This window comes from Physcomitrium patens, chromosome 23 (assembly GCF_059467195.1).
Source record: "Physcomitrium patens ecotype Gransden chromosome 23, ASM5946719v1, whole genome shotgun sequence".
Taxonomy (NCBI): domain Eukaryota; kingdom Viridiplantae; phylum Streptophyta; class Bryopsida; order Funariales; family Funariaceae; genus Physcomitrium; species Physcomitrium patens.
In genome coordinates, this window is record NC_143432.1 from 7,356,177 (window position 1) to 7,382,349 (window position 26,173).

Genomic DNA, 26,173 nt, shown 5'->3' on the forward strand with positions numbered 1-26,173 from the left:
TTTATTTTAATCCTAATAAAATCTTAGAAAAATCCTAAATCCTAAGTTAACCCTAAATCCTAAACTAGCCTTAATCAAATTCTAAACAATTCTAAGAAAATCCCAAGTAAATCTTAATCAATTACTATAGCTATTTGAAACTTCAATAAATATTAATTGAACCAAAGAGCTTGACTAAAATCTCACCCAAACTTCAAAAAACAAGCAATTAAAAATCATACAAAATTTGAAAAGAATCAAACTTAATAATTGTAAGAAAAGCCTCCAAAACCTCTTGGTTGTTGGCCACTCTCCTTCTCTAATTTGAATGTTGATCTTTGAACAAAGATTTTTCCTTTCTAAATTTTTCAATTGATCAAAAAATTGCATTGTGTGTAGCTATTCAAGTCTAAATTGTTCTCACTAATTTTTACTTCAATCCAATAGGCAAATATTTTTAGATCACAAAATCCCTCACTAACCCTAAATTTTATTTATCTAAGACTATAACCTACAAAAACTCTTACATCCTTCAATCCAACCTCTTGATTGATCTCAAATTTCTCACACATATAAATCAAGCACAATGACAAATTTCCAAATTTTTATCTATAAATATGCTACAAAATTAACAAATTTCTCAAATTTGTAAACATATTTTTATTTTTTAAAATCTAAATCCACCTAGTACATTATTAACTTTGAAAATCCCTCAAAACCTCAATATTAATCCAAATGACATGAAACCAACTCTCAAAAATCTCTTCACAAGTCTGCTTCCTAATTCCACTCTCTTATTGACAAAAAAGCCCTAAAGTCACCGTAGGTGCGCAATTTAGTGCCTCAGGGTCTGATTTCGACCCAAGTTCACAAATGGTCCTCTCCAGATATCAATTTTTCATAATTTGAGGTAATTTTCACTTAAACATATTATTAAATTTCTCCTAAAGATACTTATATTATTTAATTTTCTTATTTATTTTTATTTGAGGCATTTTTGCTCCTACATAGTAAATAGAAGTCCCATCTACATGAAGCATCATTAAGACAAATATTATTACTACCTTCCCATTATTTATTCCTTTTTTTCTACTACATCTTTCTATTAGGTACTTCTATAATAAAATCCATATTTTTATTTTTCACCATATAGTCATCTTACCACATGACACCATGCGCTTTATAGAGCAAGTTTGCAGTTACATGTGAAAGAGAAAAAATATTTTTCAAGTAAAAATATTAGATCTTGCTTAATATTTGCTAGGAAGTATGAATATTGGACTATTGATGATTGGAGTCATGTGATATTTATAGATGGGACTAAGATTAATGAATTTTCTTCACATGGAAGAGTTTGATATTGGATTTATAATCCACAAGAATTATTAGAGCAAATTATTATTCAAACTATTAAGCATGGTGGTGGTTTTGTAATGATATGGAGATGTATGTCTATGTATGATATACATAGACCTTGCATGATGCACAAAATTAAAGGTCACCTCAATCAACATGGTTATCAAAAAATCTTGAAGGAACAATTAATAAATATGATTTAGATGCATCAAAAGTCATAGTTTAATGCACTTATATATAACAATAATAGCACAAAACAATGGTTTTTTAGGCAACATTTTAGTTTCTTATCTTTGCCTTTGCAATCACTAGATTTGAATCCTATAGAAAATCTTTGGCCATTTTGAAAAGGAGATTAAATTGATATCATACACCTCTAAAAGGAATACTTGAATTATAGTCTCATGTAGAAGAAACCTTCACTTTTATCACTATTGATGATTGCAAGAGACTCATAGAAACAATGTTTCGACAAATAGCAACTATATGGAAAGCCAAAGGAAAATAAACAAAGTCATGACAAATTTCCATGCTGGACCTTAAAATTGCCTCAATATATAATGTAGCTGTAGGATTTTTTTTCTTTTCACTTAGTGCTTAGCTTGGATTCTGTTGGGATTTTTGTAAGAAACTATTACATTGAATGTATTATTTCAATAAATTTACAACTCTCCATTCCATGAATTTCTCTACATTATTTTTTGAATGTGATAAGAACAAACATTTGGACAGTTTTGAAGGTCACTGTAAATGAGTAGCTTGCTTATAGCCATTGCTTTTCCTGAAGACTGGAAATTACATAAAATTTGAGGAAAATTTAGAAACGGGATCCACTCTTCTGAATTGTATTGCTGGACAAAAGTTAAGAATTGCAAATTGGCACATTTGAGAATGGCTGACAGAGCTGTTTAGCCTCGTTGGAACAAACTTCCTCTTCATCCAACATACATTTCTAATTGATGCAAACATTGGAACTCTCAAAAATTCAAGTTTTTTCGGTAATGTATCGATGCAATGCAACAAATCTGACAATAATGTTAGCTCTCTGCAATGGTGGATAGGAATACATCACTTCAGATGGTACATAGAGAATAGTTGGGATAATGTTGCACCAGTAACTCTTGTTGAACACTATGGATATGCATGAGAACACTAGAGCTTACATAACAGGGAAAGACCATACAAATACAAAAAGACGAGAAACAAGAAATAACAGCAATCAGTCAGGAGTTGCCATCATGCTAACAAATCTCCCACAATTCTGTACAGAATGTGGAAAAGAAGCTGGATCAACCATGGCTGCTGTTGACTCATTCAAACTACGCTAAATCATCTAAAAGCATTTTGCAAACTCATTCTCTCTATGTCCCTTCTGAACGGTGACACTGAAACCTGATGTGTCTCAGGTATCGCGGGGGCTGTGGTCGTCCTCACCATGCTCGACGGACACGAGCTGTAAAACTTGATGTTCAGTATTTCAGTAGGTTCTGGAACCAGCACCGACGAGCCCGCCAGTGAAATGTCCTAAACAGTGTATGACTGTTGTATCATGTTAACGTCGAGATTTTTCATGCGAACAACTGATTCCACGTGGCCCTTCAATGTGTTCAATTCCCTCAACCTACAAAATGTTTACAAAACGTCAAACCAGGAGTGGGCACAATCCCATGAAGATCGAAACCTCCACCTAGCGTAAAATGCAATGGATGGAAGTAACATATCTTCGATCTGCTAATAATTTTTGAATCGATTCAAAGTTGAGACGATCTCATAGAAAATCTTTTCAGTATGAAGAGTAGCCCTTTTCAAATATGTTAATGGATTTCATACCTTGCAATCTCAGCCCTCCTTTTAGCCTGCTCAGCCATTACGTTAAGCTCACGATTCGGAGTGCTTCCAGGTTGAGGACTACCGGATTCGGCAGGGTGGAGTCCATGCAATGTGCGCTGAGCATGGGCCCATTGAGCTTCACGCGCCTCTTTCCCAAAATCCTTCTGTCTAGTGAAGGCGGTCTGAATCATAGATTGACAACCCAAACAATAAGCATCTCACTAATCCGGTCCAAATGTAATTTAAGTTTTTAAGTTACTACCGAGGATCAATTTTTCATTTTAATCTTAAAGATGTTATTCTCTTTTTATCTAGAAGTGCGAACACAAACCTTTCGCTCAAGCAGAAGATCCCACGCTCTTCCGCTTTGAATGTATCGAACAGCGAATTTAATGATGTCGAGAGGGACATAGGTAACCAGACTGTAGAGCCATATAACACCAGCCCAACGCCATCCAATGCCTCTAATGGTAGCAAATCCCCAATTAGCATAAACTGCTATAATTGTAGCGATCTGAGGGAGTGCAAACGACGAAGTTAGAATCAACTTCCAATTCAATAAATTAGTCAAGTGTCGTATCCTGTTTAATGGAAACTACTTTGAGGTAGAAGTGAATCATATGTATCCCGTACTTGACCATCCAAATCAACTACATCAAAATCTTCAATGGCAACACTAGTATTTATAAAACATTTCATAATCATGGTTAAAGTTAAAGAATAAGATCGGTAGGTGTTTTTTGCAAGAAATGAACTCAGACTTACCAACTGGGCAACAATAAAAGCAAAAAGCAGGAAAAATCCTGGTCGCTCCAAGAAGGACCAGCTTCGGGAACGCGTTACGAAAATTAAAGCTTGACTGATTATACTAACTTGCAGGTAAACAGCTGCTGTCATTCGACTGTGACTCCATCCGATATCCGACACCCCAAAGCGATCCTACGTGGGTTCACTCATACAAATTCATGATCAGTGCAATGGTCTCATTGCCTCATAGAAGCCAACATATAGCGGTAGCAAATCTGACACAGTCCAAAAGATATGTTAACTACAAAGCGCCACATAGAGTATGTTGAGAACTTTACCGGGAAAAAAGTAGTCTTATGCATAAGCCAAAAAAATAGAACTGTCATCAGTGCCATGTATGTACCCAACACAATTCCAATGGAAAAGATTTCTTTCAACCTCCAGCTGTCAGGCTGTGGAGATGGTTTGACGCGATCCTTTGCGATAGTCATTATGGTACCTACATCATCCGCAAAGTCCAACGTTCTTTAAACACAAGGACTGTTAAATGTGAAGAAATTTCTTGAGTATGGAGAAAACATATTCAATACAGAAATCTTCATGTATCCGCAATGTTGTACGAGAATACAGGCGGAACAATGAAACAATAATCAATTTACTAAGCCACTAATTGAATATTCTCGACGAAATACAAAGACTACAATTTGGATCTGTATTTCTCGTAACCAAAAATGACATCCTATAAACAACGATGATTTTGGAATTAATGCCTCAAAAGGAATGACAGTGGTCACTTACCATCGTTGAGGATAGCTATGATCAAAACCATAAAAGGTGAGAAGTCGAACTTCCAAATCAAGGCGAGCAGGAGAAACCCCAGCTGCAAAACAACATACTTTCAATCAACATATACTTGTCTACTGCTCATAATGCAGGCCGCGAGCAACCACAGGGGACCTTTGCTGGCAAGGACGCAATTAATAAACTTATTAATCTTCTTTAAAGAATTAAAAAAAGGGAAAAAGAAAAAGAAAATAACAGTAATGCAAGGCAGTCAAACTTGATTGGTAGTAACACAATCTTGCAAAGGCATCCAGCAACTAAGCGTTTACAGCGTAAAACATAATGTGACTTCAACAATTCAAACGTCACAAGTCGGACAGCACGATGGCGTACCACTATACGAATGGTGATAGAAACTGCATAAATCTGCAAACCAGAGCCACCTGTAGATTAATTTTCAATTGAATCTTGGAGTTAAATTACCTAAATAATAATTTTAAGTTAATACGCTGAAACAAGGAGAGGCTATCAACTGGCTTTTCAGGAATTAAAAATACTCCAATATTCAAGACCATATGCAATTACTCATGTAAAATCTACAAACAGTCCTTTCTGCGGACAAAATTGACGTTCGAAAATTTACCGTGTAATTTTTCATCCGCTGAAAAATAGATCTACTGGTTAGTACTGCACTTATGATGACACTTAAACCAGGCTCCGTAAGAACAATGTCCGAAGCGCTTCTAGCAGCATCGGTGGCATCAGCAACTGCAATACCGATATCGGCCTTTTTCAAAGCAGGAGCATCATTTACACCATCACCAGTCATACCAACAATATGTTTTTTTTCCTGTAACCTCTTAACAATTTCATACTTGTGTTCTGCATCATACAACAGAACAACAATATGGTAAGAAATAGCAGCACTAGAAAAAAGAATTGTTAGGAGCATAGAACTGTGCTAAGAAAAAAAATTCATACAAATGATGTTGGTCTATGTTTAGTTTTGAACAAATACTGAATCAATGAAGCTCACCTGGAAAGACACCAGCAAAGCCGTCCGCCTTCTCAATGAGCTCATCTACGGGTAACGCAGCAATACTCTCGTCCTTATGTGCTCCCAACAAAGAAGATGAGGGATACATGTTTGTTCCCATACCCAGCCGCCGGCCTGTCTCCTTGCCAATGGCTAACTGATCACCTGTACATTCATTTAAAATCCAAGTAAGCTAAAATTACAATCCCAAAAAGAATAAAAATTTCGTAAAAATAGGTAGTTGACCTTAGAGTTCGTCTTCACATTCTTTAACAGCTATTCACATTAGGAAAGTGTTAACGACACCTGTGATCATCTTAACGCTAACTCCAAGATTGAGAGCCCGACGGATTGTTTCAGCACTGTCGTGTCGAGGCGGGTCGAATAGCGGCATCAACCCAAGAAACTCCCAAGGTCCACCAAGACTGTCTTTGCTTTGTTCTGGAACGTCCTGTTTTACAACTTGATATGTCTTAGCTCAAAAAAAATTGTCAATAACATGCGAATAACATGAATTATAGATAGTTAGATTTCGTGGAGGTAGGAACTAAATCGAGCTACCAAAAAAATGGTTTACTGTGAAAACACTTGCCTGTCTGGCAACTGCCAGTGACCGCAGCCCCCGCTCAGCAAACTTGTCAATGATTGCATGCACGCGCGTAGCTATCTCCGATTTATTGTGAGCTAACTGTAGAATTTGCTCCGGGGCTCCTTTGCTGGCTCGATGCCACTTGCCATCAGTGTTATCGATGTACGTAATTGCTGTACGCTTATCAACTGGATTGAATGGAAGGAAGTGAATCTCTTGAATATTCGCACGAGCCTGTGATACACATGAAATATGAAGGTGTCGTCATCACATGATTCTGACGACTACATTTGTTATAGAATCGAGATTGATGGACATCAAGAAGTGCAAAAATGAACAACAAACATTTGGTTCCCACCTCTTTGGGATCAGCTAGAATTCCAACTATGGCTGCATCAATAGCATCTTGGTTTTCCACTCTTGAAGCCCTAGCTGCCAGCAAGCACACTGTCTCTTTGTCCACATTTCTGTTAAAGACCTACACAGAAGGCGGATGGAATGAATTAGAACAAAATTCAAGCAAGAGATACATATATGATCAAGACCAGATCCAGCAATCATGTTCGAACTGTTTGTCCACTGAGGTATATAATGTTAAATTCCCTACTATGAAACTTCTTATGATACGACTGTGGTCTCATAACTTGTGCAAATTCTTTTAGCCAGGTACAAGCAAGAATAGGGCACAAGGTCATAGGGATATTTCACAAGAAAATAGAACAATTCCACAAATAAATTGCTCACAATATTTATAGAATTTCAATCCATCAACAGCAATCGACAAATTGAATCCACAATACAAAGGGATGCTTCAAGTACAAGTAAAATAAGTTTCTGAGCTTTACCTCCACCAAGCTTTTGTCAACTGTCAACTTGTTCAAAGTTAGAGTTCCTGTTTTGTCACTGCAGAGAACATCCATTCCTGCCATCTCCTCAATAGCAGTCATGCGCTTGGTAATGGCTCCCTGCACACATGTGTAACTCAAATGTTGATAAGAATCCCCTTTCGTCTTAATACCAAGAAATTTAATTTCTACTCCTATTGCTTATCTTTTTATATAATCAGCAATATGTAGTGAAAATGACTCGAAATTTCAGATTTTTTTTCTCTCCCAAATTAGACAAGGGGCACCGTAATGAACAATAATTGCCTGGACGATACTAAGAAATTGGTAAGGTCGTTTACTCAGAAGAGGTAATCAACCGAGAAATTGTTGGCAATTGAGTAGGCACACAATGATTAGTGAGTTCTACTCCCTTAATGCAAACCTGTTTCGAAAGTCGGTGAGAGCCAATAGCCATGGTAACAGAGAGGACGGTAGGCATAGCAATGGGGATTCCCCCAATGAGCAACACCAAGAGGTTGTTGATGCCAGCTCGATATTGCCGGTGCTGGATCGGGTACATTACAATAATTTCAATCACTATTCCGATTGCAATGCTGATTATACAAAAATTTCCAATAGCGGTCAACACCTGCAGTATGAGCAGTACCAAGGTTAAAAACTTTATAACATATCAGTATCCAAAAATTGAATGAATTTTCCTATGATTATTAAAGAGCTAGAAATTCATGCCAAAAAGAAGAGACAAGCTTATACCATAAAGACAAGCAACGGAGTAGAACATATTCACCTTCTGAAAATGGCCAATATTGTTTGTGGAGTCAACAAGATGCGCGGCTTTACCAAAAAATGTGTGCACACCAGTTGCAATAACTACAGCCTCGATCTCACCCTGTTTGCAGGTAGATCCTGAGAAAACTTCATCCCCAGGTTTCTTGGTTGCAGGCATCGATTCCCCAGTTAGAGCTGACTGCAGATTCAACCATTCATACATGTTAATCATCTCTATTTCTTCACATCCTGTTTGTGAGTAAAGAACTACGAGATGCACATGAGGTGCTTGAGCTTAAGAAGTTCGTCTGTACTACACCAAATCACAGATTGTAGAAGCTTGTAAACTTTACAAATTGATGCATCCCGAGGAATGTGATGAGTCATATAAATGGGCATTTGATATGGTGTAACTAACGAGTAAACAGAAGAAACTCGTGCCTGATCAATTTTTAGCGGGTCTCCTTCAAGCAAACGAGCATCTGCAGGAATAATATCACCAAGCTTGATGCTAATGATGTCACCAGGCACCAGTATGGATGCATCCCGCTCAACCCAACTTCCGTTTCGCAAAACCTGAAGCTCTATGTTCGTGAGTTAAGAATAACATAAGTCGGACCAACTACTGCACAATCAAAATTCCAAAGACGACAATGATTTATTTATTTTGGCTTTTTGGCTTTTTGTTTGATTGTTTGTTTGTTTGTGTAATTTTATCCGAGAAACAACAGCAGTAATATTATGGGATGTAGGAGCAGTGGATTGGCATAGTAGGCATGTTCGCAATGAGAATAATCAAGGGAATACACCTTGGTCTTAGGTGCAAGCTGTGCCATCAGAGCGGCAGCAGCATTTCCAGCGTTGTTCTCCTCAATAAAACTAATTGTTGAATTGATCAACAGGAGCACAATGATTCCGAGGAAATCTTGCCAGTCGGGGGGCAGTCCCTATGAAACAGCATTACATGAGTCAAGAACAACATCAAAACAAGACATAGACAGAAAAGAACATTCACGTCATCAGCCTAAAAAGATGAGAAGCACATGGTAAATCTGTGAGTTATCTGATTGTCCAGTCTTACTTGTCCATTGGCGAGAACAATTGCCATGATGGCAGCAGCCTCCATCACCCAAGACAAGGGGTTCCACATGAACCCCAAGAACTTGAGGACTTTGCTCTCCTGTCAATGCGCACACAGAAACAAATCAACACATGATTCAAGAAGAAAAGAAAAAAAGATCCAAAAACGTTTTCGTTATTGAAATTTCTCATTAAAAAAAATAATCACAATGTAGGTTAAATAAAACATTTCTAACTGTTTTCATCGTAAATTTTTATTGTTGTAGTTATTTATAAGTGTGGCGGGTAAAGACAAAAGTTTTCACCTTGATGCAATGATCCCAAAAAATTCTTGATTTCAAGTAGAAAAGCATCAAAGTTAATTGCTCTAGGAAAATCTAGACGAAGGATCAAAAGTGGAAAACAAAGAAGTACCGATTTCTCCTCGAGCTTGTTTTGGCCAAATATTTTAAGCCGAGCCTCGCCATCCTCATCTGTGAGACCTTCCTTGGTACAACGCAATTGCTCAAAGACCTCCTCAACCGGTATGTTTTCCTGCATACAACAGCACAAGATTGCGAATCGTTGATCCTAAAAATTCCAGAGAAACAATGCATTTCAATTTTACAACAGCAAGTAAAGGCTGAAGCAGAATGCGTACGATAAAACGCACAGTTGTTTTAGAAATCCAAGGCACATTGGTGTAAGGCATTAAATTCAAAGCGCTTAATATTAGAAATGCAACCACATGACATCAATTTAATTGAAAAAGCCCCAGAACAGAAGGATGGCGTATTTGTTTTTTGTTCTCTATAAGTAGATCGGAACGTCTATAAAGTGAAGATAAAGCTCACCAAGTCAACAGTTTCGTTGTTCAATGCTTCAAGCCCAGATAAATCCGTTTTCTTGACATGATCGTCCGCCATGGTGGCAGTTTAAGACAACGAAAGCACCTTCGAGCACGAATGTCTTGCTCAAAATACAGTCAAACTCAAAATGGCATTCTCAAATTCTTGTCTCGCCATAGGGGCTCCGCCCAATCTTGCCTTTCGCAACTCTCTCTGCAGGGATACAAAGTCAATGGTCTCCTGCACCAGAAGATCAAGCACATGAGATGTACAGTGATGATCCTTCATCACAATTTTGCGTTTTGAAACAGGCTTCTAATGACAACCTAGCAAATGCTTAGGCTGTGGAAGGCCTGCGAGAAAAAAATCAATTGTGATGGAAACCGGAATGGTTAGATCTATGCACTCGAGACACCATACCGACGGGAATCACCAGGCTGAACCAGTTCTCTAGATCCTGCACGCATATTCAAAATTCCGTGTTCCAATAAAGAGCTTGAGAGCTTTACAACAATACTAGCATCTCATAAGAATTTTTCTCGCCGGTATAACCTTAACACTGAAATTTGTCGTCCCTTCCGATGTTGGTGTAGGCATCATCTTAAGCTATCCTAAAAGAGAGAATGATTCATTGCTATACGACTGAACCTCCGAACACATGTTTCACAGTGGTGCCAAGACACGTCATGAAAGGAACCGAGAAGCAGCGTAAAACTAAAAGAAAAACTATTTACTGTTGTCAGCTACTCTGAAACAGGAAATGAAAAAGCCTCTCTACAAATCCAGAAACTTCTATATTAAAGCTTTAGAAGACCAAAGTGATCCAAAACCTTCTAATCGTTTTTATTCATGAAATTTACACGCATAAACCCTAGCGTCTCCAGTATGTACACGTAACAATTCTAGCGGAATTGCGCCTGCTTCGGTGCTTCGCGACCATCTCCGCGGGCCAGTTTGATGCAGCAGATAGGTCGTGACTCAAAGCAATCCAATGGAACCGCCATGTACACAATATTTCAATACAATCTCCGCACTAGCACACTAAGTTTATGAAAACACATCGTCGTCACAAAGCCTGATCAAACCTTCTCGCTTAACAGATCAAAGCATAGAACAGTGACATGTATGAGGTGAAAATTTACTACACGGATTCTTTCTTGGCTTAAACGTTTCTGACAAGGAACAGCAACACGTTGTGCCTACAGACACAGCTACGTCATCTCCTCACCTTCCTAATACCACCAAAGACAACGCTAACAACGATTCGAGACGAAAAGTCCAAACATGTAACGAATTGGTCCACAGTACAATCAAAAACTAAATCTCTCAGCGTAGAAAAAATTCTAATCCTGCATCACAAATTCTTGAGAGGGAGTTGGTTAAGGAAACAAAAAAACAAAGTTTCTTCGTAATTATTATCCTGTAAAAATTAAATAAATGTTTTTTAATTAAACGACTCATTAACCAAAAAACAGCCAAAATTCACATAAGACACTACTTCAGGCACCAAACACCACTAATGCACTCTCAGAATATTACCCGACACAGTGCTCACGAAAAATTCCACACACCTCCACAACGACACACACACACGCACACGCACGCACAAAGCTCATCGCCATCACCACGGAGCAGGAGCGAAAAAAAACGGCCCTGAGCTGGACTACTCCATGATATGCACTCACCTACCAAGGCCCCCATGGAATTTGACCCCGACATTCAGACGCGGCGCGATTTCACCATCACCGTGTTGCACGGAAACTCCACAAAATTCCAGACTCCTATATCCTTCTGAATGTCTTTCTCTCTCCCGATCTCTCTCCCTGTCTCAATCCCTTTCTCAGATTTTCTACTTAGAAGAAGACGGGCGCATGTTAGGAACACGGAAATCGGCCGGGCCGTGGGGAGGAGGAAGAGGAGCCTGAGACGATTGAAGTGGACGGTCGATCGAAGCAGGCCGCCGCGAGCGCTGCTTCTATTGTGGCGTTGCAGTGGGGCTATCATCGACGTTCACGCTGCTTACTTGTCATGCAAAGGCACCGGATTCCCTCGCCCATGACTTTCTGGAGCCCCTCCCTCCGTTCTTCGTTACGGTGCTGGGTATATTGATTCTCCTGGATGGATGAATGTCAGGATGAATGCGTGAATGACTGTTGCGTACATGGATGGGTGATGTGGGTATATTAATGAGCTCATATGTGGATTAATGAGTGGATGGATGAGTAAAATTCTCGCTCTGAGGACATCACGCCTTTCCACGCAAGCGTCTCACTTGCCTGAAACAATTACGGATGGTTTCAGGATGAGTCTGAGTTTGTGAACGGGGGAGTTTTCTATCTCGTAGCTTACTTTAGAAAGGCCATGATTCAAAAGGGTCCCCCTTCTTGGTCTTGGTGAAGAAAAACCTCCTTTTAATTATTATCTTGGTTTTCGGAGATTGTATCAAATGCAAAGAGTTTGTGAATTGGGCTCAATCTTGTTGTTGTTATGAATTTTAATATGGTCGTTTATATCTTGTTTTTTACATTTTTGATAAAAATAAATACATAATCATGCAAATCCAAGTTTCTGTTTTTCTTTCCTTTCCTTTTTGAAAATGGTACTTCAAAGAATTTGCAACATTCCTTTTGAAATTCTTGTAAGGATTATAACTTGAAGATGGCCTCTTGCAAATTTCAAGGGGGTGACGCTGTTCATGTCATGGAGGACAAAAGTGCATCCCATTTTGTCTTTTTTTCCAATAACATTCCCACTAAGTTTCCAAAGAGTAAACCAATTACTAGTTGTGAAAGCAACCACCTCTCACCTTCTCACCAAAGCTAAAACCAAAAGACTTGGTTTTCAGTTTGTTGTAGCAGTTGGGAGAATGTAACAAGATGCGAAGAGAGGAGGAGGAAGTATATATTAAAGTAACAAATCATACCCAATGAGATGTAGACACAACGACTTGGATCCTTAGAAAAAACAATGACATGTATTCCCTCCTCTTTACTCCCAATTCTATTCCTGGATAGTGGTAACGGAACCATCGGTAGGAATTCCCCTCTCTCGCATTGTGTGCACCCACGTCGACTAATTAAAAGGAATTCGTTAAACCCATTCACCTTCCCCGTTCACTTCCTATTTAAAGCACTTCGAGAAGGGGTTTAGTGAATGTGAACACGTCGGACGCCGTTTCGGGGTAATATTCATCCACCTTCATTCGACTCGCGCGGTGAAAGGTGAGGGATGAAAAGCCAGGTCAGTGCCACGTAGGAGAGCGTGGTGGTGGTCGTGACCGTGAGAAGCCGCTATTAGTTGGCGGCTGGCTGGCTGGCTCGTGGGTGCGGTCATGGGGTCACCCCCCAAAGGCGACCCCACTACTGGGGGTGCCTTGCGTCGTGGCAATGACGGCATAGGGAATGGCAGTTTGGGGAGCGTTTTGGGAACAAGGCTCTCCCCCTCGTGGCAGGCTCAGTAAAGATATGCATAAATAAATTAATAAAAATCTTCGTCTGGATGAATTTATTACTTTACAAAGAAAAAGAAATATGTTCCGAACTTTGGGCTGTGTGTATCGTTATACTGAAGTTTGATAAATTGATAGATAGAAAAATAACGTTGTTAATAAATTGACGACTTTTTGTTTCACGTTGTGCAATGAATTCTTAAAAATGTGAGAAAGCTTGAAAGAACTTTTAGTCCATGCAAACAGTAGAATTTTAGATTAGTCTAGCTTCAAATTCCCTGAGTATGGATGCAATAGAAAAGTAGAGGACTAAACCAACTGAAGGAATTCGTCCACAAGGATATCTAATTTCAATTTTTTTGCCATGTCTAATATTACTCGTTACTATTGAAGAGACCCATAAGGCCCATGGCTGTATTGTATTCAATAACATCAATCTTTTTTATGATCATCCTCTTCATTTCTATTTTTAATATACGCGAGTTATAAATAATTATAAATTAAGATTTGATACTTTTTAATAAAATTTCAAATATTCCTTTCGAATATATATATATATATATATATATTCTTCCAACTACTTTTGTACTATTAGAAGTTTGGAGTGCACAGAATTAGTGATTGTAATTCTTTGAATCTTTTTCCAATAACTAATGTTCTTTGAAAATTAATGTATGTATATATGTACAAATATAATCATTAATATGATAAGAATCATTTCATAAAATTTTAAAAACAAGGTTTGTAAATTGATTGAATATGAAAAGGGTAATTATTTAAAACAATAAAAATAAAAACAAAAACGCCCTCCACAAAGATAAAAGATAAATATAAAGAAATAAGTAATTTGGACAAAAGACTCTATATCATTGAACAATGATGCTTTTATCACCCACATGTACAAAATCAAAAACATTTTTTATACATCAAAATAGTTCATTTAACTTTACATATTACCAATAAAAAGTCTAAAAACTTTAAAAGAGAAAGAAAATGATTAGCATTTCATAAAGAGACATTGTAAGGAAGCAATGTATAGAGAAAACGAACTTTTAGAAAAACATATATGATCTTGGACAAAATATATATATATATATATAAATTAGAATTTAAAAGCATCAAAATAATATATTTAATAATGACTGCTTCCACAAACTATATATATATATATATATACATATATATTCTTCCTCTCTTCTAAAAAAACATATATTTTAAAATTATTTCATGCATGTAATGCTTACCTTATTTGAAACATTTTTTGAGCATTTTTCTCTAATCCATTCTAATATGTAGGATACCTGATATTTCACCTTTATACAAGAAGGTCGATGTAGTAGTGCATAAACAAAACTCGGCTATGGATACAAACCTCAAATAGCTAGTAGAGACTATTAGCTTTGTAAGAGCGTTGAATGGGGAAAATCTTTTACAGGTTTGACTAGACGATCGAGCACATAAAATGTCGGTGACCCTCGCAAGTGTCGAGACCACTTCAACGTATCCAGGCTTCCATTTTCATGTCGAAACGGTTCATGACATCCTGAATTCTGGACCCTCAATATGACCTCCCTTCAATATGAAAGTCATGTGGTGCTCCAAAACATCACCGAACACTGTTTGCTCAAGACTAACGTGCATGGCAATTAAAATAAACGATACTATTCAAGGTGTGCAAGCTTTCTAACCTGTTGAAAGTTCCCTTTCCTCCACCAGAGGACCTTCAAAAGCGCAATCACGTCAATCCGTTGAAGCAAACTTTACAGGAACAACTCCAATCTTTTGAATCAGTATGGGTGCAAAATATGCCCCTGTGGATCCCCAGAATCTTACTTCATATACAAAAAACAATGAGCATGCACAGCTCAAGCATAAAACTAACCCGATAGACTAGAAATATACTGCTTACTGGTACATCACCACATCCTGCTGTGACGGAAGTCACAATGGAAAAAAGAAAAATCTCTGGTGGTTAGAGAGAGATTAACCCCATAAGGATTTTAAAATCATGAGACATAGCCCAGGACCTCCGTTACAATAAACCACAAGACAGTTACAATGAACCTCATTTATGGTTTGACAGTTTCAGATCTGAATAACCAAATTCTGCGAGTACAACCTCATCACGGAGCAATCGAACCTCAATGTGCCAAACAAAAGAAGCTTTTGATTACTTGGTGCAAGCCAGACAACGAAAATCAGTGTGGTAATGTAAAGACATATCCGCGGATATCCTTGTTACTATACAGACGACATGGAAGAGAACATCTTTAGACTACCGCCCCATTTCTCTTTTCAACTTTGCAAGCATATCTTCAATGTCGTCAACGTCATCAACCTTTTTCGCTCGGTCATCAGAAGACTCTTCTCGTCGCGGGGACTTGGTACCCGAACTATTTGATTTTGATTTAGAGCTCCGCTCTCTTGTCTCTTGGTTCTGGGTCGAGGAACTGGCTGTGTAATTTGCGCTCGCCTTCTCACCATCACTTACATTCAGTTCCTTTTCAAAAAACTCCACAAATTCTTCACCAATGTCCTGTATTTGACACATTTGAAGCTATGAGAATCTTTCGGCTGGTATCTTAAACCCTGAAGCCTTGCAAGGCGTTACCCATAAAGTATGGTGCTGGCCAGCTCCTACGCATGAGTTTAAAGAGCTAGTGATCTCATACTGACAGAAATACTAAGGTAGAGAAAGACAATAAACACTGATAGCATGTGATGTCTCTGCAGGGTATGAACATTGCCCTCACCGCTAACTCTTCCCATAGACTCTTAGGTTTAGCGCCTCTCGTAGAACTTCGTTTTCTTAAATCATCTTGAATGTCCTTAAAGAATTGGTCTGCACCAGGGATCAACCACAGCGAAAATTAGCAGTACGGTAATAAAAGCGGCGCTGCATTACTCACGTACCGCAAACACGGTCTAGCTCATCCAATTAAACCTTGTAACCATTTCTAAGTTTTAAGCATCCATCAGCTTCACACGTAAGGAGCATACCCGCGTTGCGGGTTCTAATCCTACACCATTTTTCTATGCATTTCAGACTTGGACATCGTAGCATATCAACAACACGCTCAGTCTCTGTTTGTACTATAATTGTTAACATAAAAAGCAGCTGGGGTCTTGTCAACTAGAAGTTTATCAGAAAACAAAGATATTCATTCAGAGATGCGTAAACCTTGCCTCTCCCAGTACTAGCAAGAATTGAAATTCTTTTAGTGTCATATAGGTATCAAAAGGGATCACGTCAAGCACAGTCTCGTTCCCAGGTACTGCTTTGACGACAATACAGAATAAACATCGTATTAATCAGTGGGTATGCTGAAAGAGTACCAAATCCGTAAAACTCCTCCTCTTTCTGCGTGGTCTTTCGCCCCGATCCCCACTGAAATGGATCCCAATCATCCGATCGTGTGCGGCTGCCCCCAGCATCGTACCTGGAACGGCTCTTGCTGTCCACTAAAGTCTGGTACGCATTTTTAATCTCTAAAAATTTCTCTTGGGCTCCTGGCTGATCACAATCAAATAAACAATTGTCAATCTCGGCGGATTTTGATGTGAGGAATTTTCTGAAGAATCGGAGTCAAAACAGTTCCTCACTTTTGCAAACCTCATATCCAACGTGTTTCATCAGGTGGCGAAGCCATTATATGAATCTTCGTTAGGAAGAAGAGAAAACAATTCCAAGTGGGCTGAAGAAGTTGACCGCACAATACACACTATTCAGATTTGGAATACACAAGCATGCCTCCTGGAGAATTCTATTTGAAACATTCTCCCAGATGTACTGACTTAAGATTGCGAATAGAGAGGTGCATGTATCGCCCCAAAGACTTGAACCCTAAAATATAGTAATCAAAGCATCTGAGATCTAGAACATCCTCCCAATCCCACCTTCGCACACGTTTCCATATCCCTTGCCAAAGAAGAAGCTAGTAATTGGCATACTATGAATTGTTTTCTGTAGCCAATCTGTTCAAATCAAATCCAAAATGTCCATACCTGCTTATTAACGTCGGGGTGATATTTGAGAGCCAAACCCCTGTAGGCTCGCTTAATCTCCTTCTCTGTGGCCGTAGGTGACACGCCCAAGGTCTCATACAAAGACTTCTGCGCGGCATGACAGACACCAAACCTTCTGTTGCGGCGATTCTCCCATTTGAGCTTCCCGCCCCAACTAGCACCCGGCAAGGGCGTCCCTACCCTGCCTCGGAGACTCTGCGCGCTCTCTGGTATCCCCCGCCATCTTCTGTCGACAGGACAGTGGTGACTCAGTTCTGCGCAAAAGACTGCCCACTGAAGCTCCCTTAACAAGACAGCCATCAGTGCTGCAAAAACACCTCTTCAAATCGAATACTCTGCGGGGGTGCACCCTGACACAAACACACTCACGGTACTGGACATTCCCCAGCAATTTTATTTCCGAATGGCCGAATCATAACCCACCGGGAGAACGCAAACATTCGACGAACCCCAAAAGTGGAAAAAACAGTCCAGATGCTTTCAAGTTTGAATGCGCACGGCCACCTGTAGTGACCAGTGGGAACGTCCCAGGTCACACTCGAGAATGCAGAATTGGGTTCGATTCTAAATGAGAAGTGAAGATGAGATCAATGTCTTAATTGTGAGGGAGAAGCAAAAAAGGCTAGTCTAGCAGACGTGAACCAACGCATTTGCTTTGTGGATTTGCTGCACTTTTTGCAACTCTCCACTCCTCAAGCTTCCTCGTGTTGAACTCTTATTGGATTCAGCCCTTCCCTACCAACTGACGCTCCAATCAAACACTGGGCTAACCCCGAGTTATCACTGACCAATGTCCGAAGCACACTTCTGTGGACATGATGGTTGCTTACTGGAAGCAAACAAAATAAAAAATAAAAAATAAAAACAGGAAGTGATGAAGCAAAAGGACATGAGAGACGGCGAGCATCGTAACCACACAGATCATGCGAAATCGCCGTGGGGTAGCGAGGGCGGAGTTGCATGAAGAATAAAACCTCCAAAACTAGTCTCTCAACACCGATTTTGCAACTTCTATATGCAAAAGTTAAAAATAAATAAATAATAAAAAAAAAACACACACACACACACACACACACACACCGTGCCCACACTCCACTGATTCCACAACAATTAGCTTATCTGGACAGAAAAAAACAACATCACAAACTAGATAACAGTCCATAGACGCGGTAGGAAAAATATGAGTAACGATTCACGTGACGAATTTTCCCTGTATAACTCATGGTTTTAGGTTTTGCATCCTTGCATGAGAGGAAATTATTCAAGCAGTATTCTTTGGTTTGGTCGACACCCATTTTATCAATGAAAGACAAAGCGGTAAAGCCCTGCATGTGAAGTAGTATTCTCAAGTAAAGGTAAGCATGGAAGAAATCCAACACCGCCACTCACACAATCCACTTGTATTAGTATTTGTGTATTTGTGGAGACTTGGGTTGTTTTGTAAAAACCAATCTTTGTTAGCTACTTTGCTGTCCATGGAGTTGTATGGTGGTACGAGAGACACTCTACAGTGGTGTGAATCCTTTAAATAGTTATGGATAGGGAAACGTTAATCGACCTAGATTTTTACTAAAGCGACCCACATCTAGACTATCACTGCATCTCCTTGTCCCACATCCCCATTCCCTCCGTTTTCATCCCCAGCCTCCATCCTCCGTTCCAACCCCCCGGACTTACAGAGCATTGTGTAAGGAAAATTTTATAAGAGTGCTTGAGATTTCCAATGAAGAGTTGCTGCAGATCGTGACTCACGGATGTGAGAGCATCTATCGTTCTTGTAGATTGTCGCTCCGAAGCTAAGCAATCTGTAAGTTGTGTGCAATTAATGCCAGACCTTTTTTTGCTCATGGTGGTGAGAGAGGCAACCTGGATCATACCCAGCTTGAAGTCGCTAAGCTTAGGTTCGAGGTGGATGGTGATAGTACACCTGAGATGGTGCAGGAGACTGTACTTATGTTTCTGAAAAATCTCCATTTATTACTCTAGGCTTCAGCTGCACATACCTCTCAAAATTGTTACAGCCATTCATTGATATTCGAGCTGATATAGTGTCTCAGGTTGAAATTCAGCCTGTGTAATCATATGTTTGAGTCGTCATTGTAATCCGTGCACGTCTTTCAAGGTTGTATTTTGTGTAAAGTTGTAAATGAAATAGCAGAAATGTAGATATGCGATCAACTTTAATAAATTTTAGAACTAGACATTTGACATTGTTATCATTCGGTACGCAAGTGTAGACTTAAAAACAACAAAGTTGTAGAAGATGTTTCCGCTGAAGTGGATGATTCACTGATTGGGAGACGATGCAGCAACAGAGGCACTAACAAGGGTTCTTTTTGACAACTTATAGAAAGATAGGTATATATTTGCAATTTTGAATAATGGAATAAACCAGAAAACTGTAGTATTTGTAGACAACCTTACTTAATCAAGTAAGCTAATGTATCTGGTACATTTTCCTTCAATGGTTTTAGAAAGAGAAGGTAGTCCTTACACCTCAAGCCGCATGAGGGTTTAGATGTGTTATGTCCACAGTGGATTTTTTTTCAGTAATCTGGTTTGTTTTCTAACGTTATTTCTACTTTACTTTGTAGAAAGCTCATGTACAACAATTTATGGCCACCGAAGATGCCTTGAATCAGGTGGCGCAAGTCAAAAGAATGGCCAATGAACTCGTTAGGCGGGCATGTGGTACTGATGCCTCACCCTCTTTGACCAGCTCAAATGTACAAAATTCTAGTGTGCCTTGATTTCTATATTTTTTAAATTTTATTGATGAACTTACAACCTGGATAATATTCATGGGGAAGTTACAGATGAAACTTGGAACCCTTACACTACAAGCTACTGATACGCACAAAAATTATTGCCTATTACACTTTAACTTTAAAGTCTATAATTTTAAAATGAATACTGGCAACTGAATACATAGATTGTAAAGCTTCAGCTTGCAAAACATCCTGTTGTAGCAATGTGGAGATCTGGTTGTCTCGTGGGAAACTAAGACAAGAACTAGAGAAAGGGAAAGAACCCACCATATCTTTTTATCAGTAAGGAATAAGCTCCACTACTTTTATTTCTTGAGATTCTGGTCCGCTTCAATCATAGTCACTGCTCCTGGAAAGATGGAAACCTGCACACAATCCCATGTTCTGCTAGATCAGCTTGGAGGCTCTCATCGCATACTCGCAGCCAGGGTGCGGAGTTTCCAATGCATTATGAGAAGCTGATGCAGCACTACAATGAGCAAGATTTCATGAGTTCATTTCAAATCAATCAATTGGATTGGTCAAATCGGTTGTTAAGCCACAATCACATCTCCTAGAATAAGAACATACTAAACTCAGATAATGGGAGTTGCAGACAACTTACAGATTGCTCAACTTTTGAGCGACAGTCTATGAGAACAATGGATGCTCTCACATTTGCGCAAGGTGAGTCAGGATCAACAGCAACTCTTTACTAGAATTCTCAGGCACTCTTTTAAAATTTTCCTCGCACATCACTCTGTAAGTTCGGGGGGTTGAAACAGAGACTGGGGGTTGGAATGGGGCACTGGAACTGGAGATGGGAACGTGGGGAATGGAGGGAACGGGACGCAGGACGGGGAGATGCAATGATAGTCTAGACAGATAGGTGGGTTGATTTAATAAAAATTTGGGTCGATTTAACATTTCCCAATAAATAATTAACTATATATATATATTTTTTTATTTATGTATTTCATAGTTATGAAAAATTCAAAATGAAACATAAAAAAATATTTTGTGTTTAAATGTAAATGAAATATAAATAAATGTAAATGACATTTAATTTTCTTAATCAGGAAATACAATATATCTGTTGCAAAATGTCAAAGTCACGTATGAAATTATTTTCAAAGGCACATTATGTAGAATAGATTAAAAAATTAACATTAACATAAATAAATTACAGGGAAATCATCAAGAAAGATTTTTTTTCAACAAATGGCAATATTTTATACAACGAGATCAACAACAACTCAAAACTACAAGTTGGCTGGAGATAATTGGAGATAGTGTCCGTGCTTCAATCGATGCTCGGTTTAAGAATGTGCAATGCCACGTTCATAGGCCATCTAAAACGAACGAACGAAAAATATGACGTCCGTTTCGATGAACGAACGAACGAAGATGTCCGTTGCGAGGAACAAAGCTCGTTCTAGAACGTTTGCTTGCAAACCGTCGAATGCTACTTAACCTTCTCCTCGCCAGAGCATCGCAATCTCTTCAGCCTCCATGTCCGCTGTTCGCCTTCTCTCAGTCTGGCGATGCCTCGTTGAATCTCAGAGCTCAAACCTTCTGTCGGTCTCCTCGTGTATTAGTGGTTACGTTTTCTCCCCGAAGTGCAGTTTACGGAAACCCTCTCGTATCGACGGAGTTAGTGTTGGTTTTTGTTCGGATTCTAGGGTTAGTGTGTCAGTGGTTGCCGATGATGGTTACCTCTACGGGCGCAGTTGCGGGGTGGTGCTGAGACCTTGTTTGACAAGGAGAACCTCCTCAGTCTGCCACCTGCATTTCCATGACGCTAAACTGTAAACTGAGGCTTAGTGTCGGTTCAAGATGTGGGTCGTTATTTGTGCGGGATCCAGTGCTGAGCATTGGAATAAGGGGTGTGATGATGAGAAATGCCAAAACAGTTATCCCTGACCGAATAACCATGTGGATGCAAGCGAAAGTTATCTGATCCTTATTTACTGGTCATTCGAGTGAATTAGCTACTGGTTTCGGCAACTGTGCATGTAAGAATAACTGTTCATTTGTTAGATTGTGGTGAGGCACGGGTCTTGGGAATGCTTGGGCTGCGAGGCGTTACCATTTTGTCTTTCTAATGAAGTGGGTGTCGGCCAAAGCATAGAGTATATGAGTGCTTTCTGTGATGAAAGCATGCCAGTTTTAAACCAATGCAAGCTTTTTCAATGAGCGTGTGTTGACCTGTCTACTGGGACAGTATACCTTCTGATTTAGTTCCAGGATATCACTCTTGTTGAAGAGGGAACTTGTTTGTGGCACAGCTGACGTGGAATGCTTGGGTTGCGAGGCGTTACCATTATGTCATTTTAGTGAACTGGATATCGGTCGAAGTGAAGAGAATACGAGTTCGTTCTTTAATTGAAGGATGCTAGTTTGAAACCAATGTACGCTCCTCGCTTGATCGTGTGTACACAATACAAAATTATGGGAGGAGCATTGAGTTAACCAAGATCATATTGTTTCAACGAATTCGCGTTTTGAATATACAATTCGTGTTATATATTAATGTAATATTGGAGCTTGGAGCGCTTGGGCTGCGAGGCGTTGCCACTTTGTATCACTAATGAAGTGGGTGTCGGCCGAAGCGAAGAGGACATGAATCCTTTCTTCGTCGAAAGGATGCCAGTTTTATACCAATGCAAGCTTCTTCCATGAGGATGTGTTGACTTGTCAACTGGGACAGTCTACTCCATTAAGTCAGGTACAGCATGTTTATCGTGTGGGGAGGTTCACATCCTGTGGCGGAGCTAATGTGAAGATAGTGTTATCAAAACTATATATTCACTGAGACCGCGCCAATGTGCGTCCGGGCAGTCTGAACCATCCAGGTCGTTATTTTTATTTCCTCATGACTCATTGCTCCCAGACACTAATAACCGTTAGCCACAGCAGCTTTTCTCAACCTCAGACAATAGTTTCTTATTAATACTGCAATATCTTGGACCTACAGCGGGTAGTAGCAATCCTTGCATCCTCTTGTTTCAAACCATAAATTCTCGTGAAATATTTTGGCGTAGTACTGCCGTTCGGAATGCTTAGGCCGTGAGGCGTTACCACTTCAGCTGTCTAATGTAGCGGGTGTCGGCCGAAGCAAAGAGCATAAACTCTTTCTGCGATGAAAGGGTGTCAGTCTTAAACCAATGCAAGCAAGTTGAATGAGCTTGTGTAGACCTGTGTACTAGTTCATTATAGCCTCTACAGTCTATTTAGACGTCGTTAACCGATTCGAAGAGGTCAGCACCTGGATACGCACCTTAGCAAAAGAAATTCAGATAAAAAATAGCCACTATGTATGTACATAGTGTCTGACATCCTGAAAGAGACCTTGTTATGAATGTTATAGAGGTTTGCTGTAAAGAGTTCTATTCATTTATTATAATTGGCACACATCTGTATTATCGTACAGATTTTGTAATATATTTCAAATTCATCAGCAATGAAGAGTAATCCGTGGTCCAAATCTAAATAATGTTTATTCACCTTTTATTAATAAACCAGAATGCCTTTTTGTGAAAGATATACGGTATATCTTTGATATTATGATGACAAAAATGGTGAATTCTCGGAAGATTAATTGATTATTTTACTGAAAATTTATTTGTACTATTAAAATAGTTTTTACAATATTGTATAGTTGAAAAAAATTTTATCCAAAAAAATATCTCCACTCATAATTAATCAATTCAATTGTATAAACCTTTGTTTGAAAAGCAATGTTTGAAGACCATTGTTTATAAATTTCTTGTTTAAATTCTTTCAATTTTTGTAATTAATAAGAACATTTACAAAATATTTAACAAAGATGTATACGAAACTCATGATTAAGAATAATTAGTTCAAAGTTAATTATTCTTATAACATATTTTAGAAAAACTTCTATAAATGTGGTGTTTTTGTGTTTGTAGATGATTACTAGGTTAGAAACTTGTTCAGTAAGTTAATTACGTATTACATGTGTTGATAGCTTGTGGAACAAGTTAATTATGTGGTGTACATGTAAAAAACTTGCTTTGCAAGGTAAGATATATGTCTAACTAAGTCAACATGTATTGAAGGTTTTATAAAACATTTCCACATGGCTCCTAGTTAGATAATATATATGGAAGCAAGAGTGATGCTTTCTTCATTCTTGCAACTATTACAAATCTTCTTGAGCTTGTAAAAATGTTTAGGATATAATTTCATGCATCACTAATACCAATCATAGAAGCACTATCCTTACACCTACGAAATAAGTCTAAAATCTATGTCAAGAAGTTGTATAGTTGAAAAAAACAAGTAGATTAGTCTTATATCCAAATTTAAGAAATCTTATTTTTATAAGTACAAAAGAGGCAATGTTTAGTATGCTCAAGAAGTTTGATGGAATAGGATTTTTGCAACAAATTATGTTCAATTTATGATTCCATCTTTTCAAATACTTCAATGGATTTACTCGATTTGGATTCATACACACATCTTTTTTTGGAAGTGTTTTTTTTTTTATTTGCATCTTTGATGAAAAATAATTGACATCTCTTTTATGATTTGAATTCATTCTTAGAAGTGTTTACAGCCATATTTCAAGAAAGTGATAAAAAAAGTGTAGCAAAGACCAAGCTCTTAGCTTTACGGCAAAGATCGTCATTAGCCACTATATATACTACTGAATGCCAAAACTTCACATAAAATGTGGATTGAAATGACAAAATACTTATTAATCAATTTTGATATAGGTTGAGCAATAATGTCAAATATTTGTTATTATTTAAGCTCTTGCATATGACAATTGACTATTTCAAAAGTATCAATATTAAAGATTTGATTGGAGAGGAACAAATCAAATAATGACAACAGCTCTTAAGCTTTTAAAAACTTGTTCATTAAAACCAAAATCAATGCAAATTGATATAATATGTTTTAAACCTCTCATTGAGTAATAAAAGACTTGATATCATTAAAAAGGTTTGTGCTTATATTGTAGAAAAGCTAAATACACTATTTAACATTATTTAAAGAAATAACCCACATATAAAATGATGAGCACAGTTGCCAAAGAAGACAATGTGTTGAAAAACGAGTTTCTATAATTATAGTAGGAACAATACAACTGAAATCATATACTAAACCTAGTAAAGATCCTATTCTCTCTTCAAAACTTTCACCTTGTTTTATAATAGATATGTCTTTAGGACCTAAAAGTCATAAGATCTTTGTCTTATTAGATTTAGTAGCATTATCGTCATACGTGAAGTCTTGCTTGAGAATGCTCCAGGTACCTGGCTATGGAAGGTAGAATGGAAATTGCTACAACAAAATCCTAATTCTAATAGAACTTTAATAATACTAAACAAGCTTTAATCAAATTCAGAGAAACCTGAAAAGAATTACAAAGAAAAAATAAGAAATCTTAAAGAAATATTAGAATGATTATAAACATATCTCAAATATATCTCAATTCAATCTTAATTTAATCTTAGTTGAAATCCTATTGGACTTCATTCAAACTTTAGGCCAAAAACTAACTAAATCTTAAATCCTAAATAAACTCAAATAAAATCCTAAATCCTAAATCCTAAATCAAATCCTGACCAAATCCTAATCAAATTTTAAATCCTAAACTAAACCTTAAATCAAATCCTAACCAATCCTAAACCAAATCCTAAATCCTAAACCAAATCCTAATCCTAAATCAAACCCTAACCAAACTCTAAATCCTAAATCAAATCCTAACCAAATCCTAAATCCTAAACCAAACCCTGATCCTAATCAAACCCTAACCAAATCCTAAACCAAATCCTAAACCCTAAATCAAACCTTAGTAATTCCTACAACATATTTAAACCTCATTTACTAATGAATGAACTATTGATCTTAACTAAAAATTTGCATACTTTTTAATAATTAAGTTGAAAATAAGTAAAAATAAATTTGAAAAGGATCAAAACTACCAAATAGACGATAGCCTCAAAAATGTGCTTGGATATTGACTCGCCTCCTTCTTCGACCTTTATGCCAATCTCCCAAAGCCAATATCTCTCTTTTTCACCATTCGATTGATTTTAAAATTCTTATATACATAGAAAAACAAGTCTAATATCTT

The 26,173-nt window shown here is 38.1% G+C and overlaps 2 protein-coding genes across 3 annotated transcripts; both read right to left on the reverse strand.

Moving 5' to 3' along the window:
• Positions 1-2,475: 2,475 nt before the first annotated feature.
• On the reverse strand, positions 2,476-11,909 carry LOC112275718 (plasma membrane ATPase). 2 transcript variants are annotated; one of them, XM_024506324.3, is made up of 21 exons: positions 11,529-11,909; positions 9,850-10,083; positions 9,431-9,550; positions 9,018-9,116; positions 8,746-8,883; positions 8,378-8,512; positions 7,956-8,135; positions 7,590-7,796; positions 7,166-7,285; positions 6,679-6,798; positions 6,324-6,554; positions 6,038-6,182; positions 5,732-5,896; positions 5,339-5,577; positions 5,089-5,121; positions 4,711-4,792; positions 4,251-4,411; positions 3,931-4,104; positions 3,497-3,679; positions 3,166-3,347; positions 2,476-2,956 (listed from the first exon to the last, which is right to left on the reverse strand). In XM_024506324.3, exons 2-21 carry the CDS (start codon positions 9,919-9,921, stop codon positions 2,860-2,862), a joined length of 2,883 nt encoding a protein of 960 aa, XP_024362092.1. In that variant the 5' UTR covers positions 9,922-10,083; positions 11,529-11,909; the 3' UTR covers positions 2,476-2,859. The 2 variants fall into 2 exon arrangements, with proteins under 2 accessions (XP_024362092.1, XP_090102927.1); XM_090246801.1 differs by having other exon boundaries at positions 11,533-11,836.
• Positions 11,910-15,438: 3,529 nt separating this feature from the next.
• Positions 15,439-18,283, reverse strand: LOC112275719 (uncharacterized). The gene is made up of 4 exons (XM_024506328.3): positions 17,297-18,283; positions 16,628-16,805; positions 16,045-16,133; positions 15,439-15,827 (listed from the first exon to the last, which is right to left on the reverse strand). The coding sequence occupies exons 1-4, from the start codon at positions 17,615-17,617 to the stop codon at positions 15,567-15,569; spliced, it is 849 nt and encodes a 282-aa protein (XP_024362096.1). The 5' UTR covers positions 17,618-18,283; the 3' UTR covers positions 15,439-15,566.
• Positions 18,284-26,173: the final 7,890 nt, after the last annotated feature.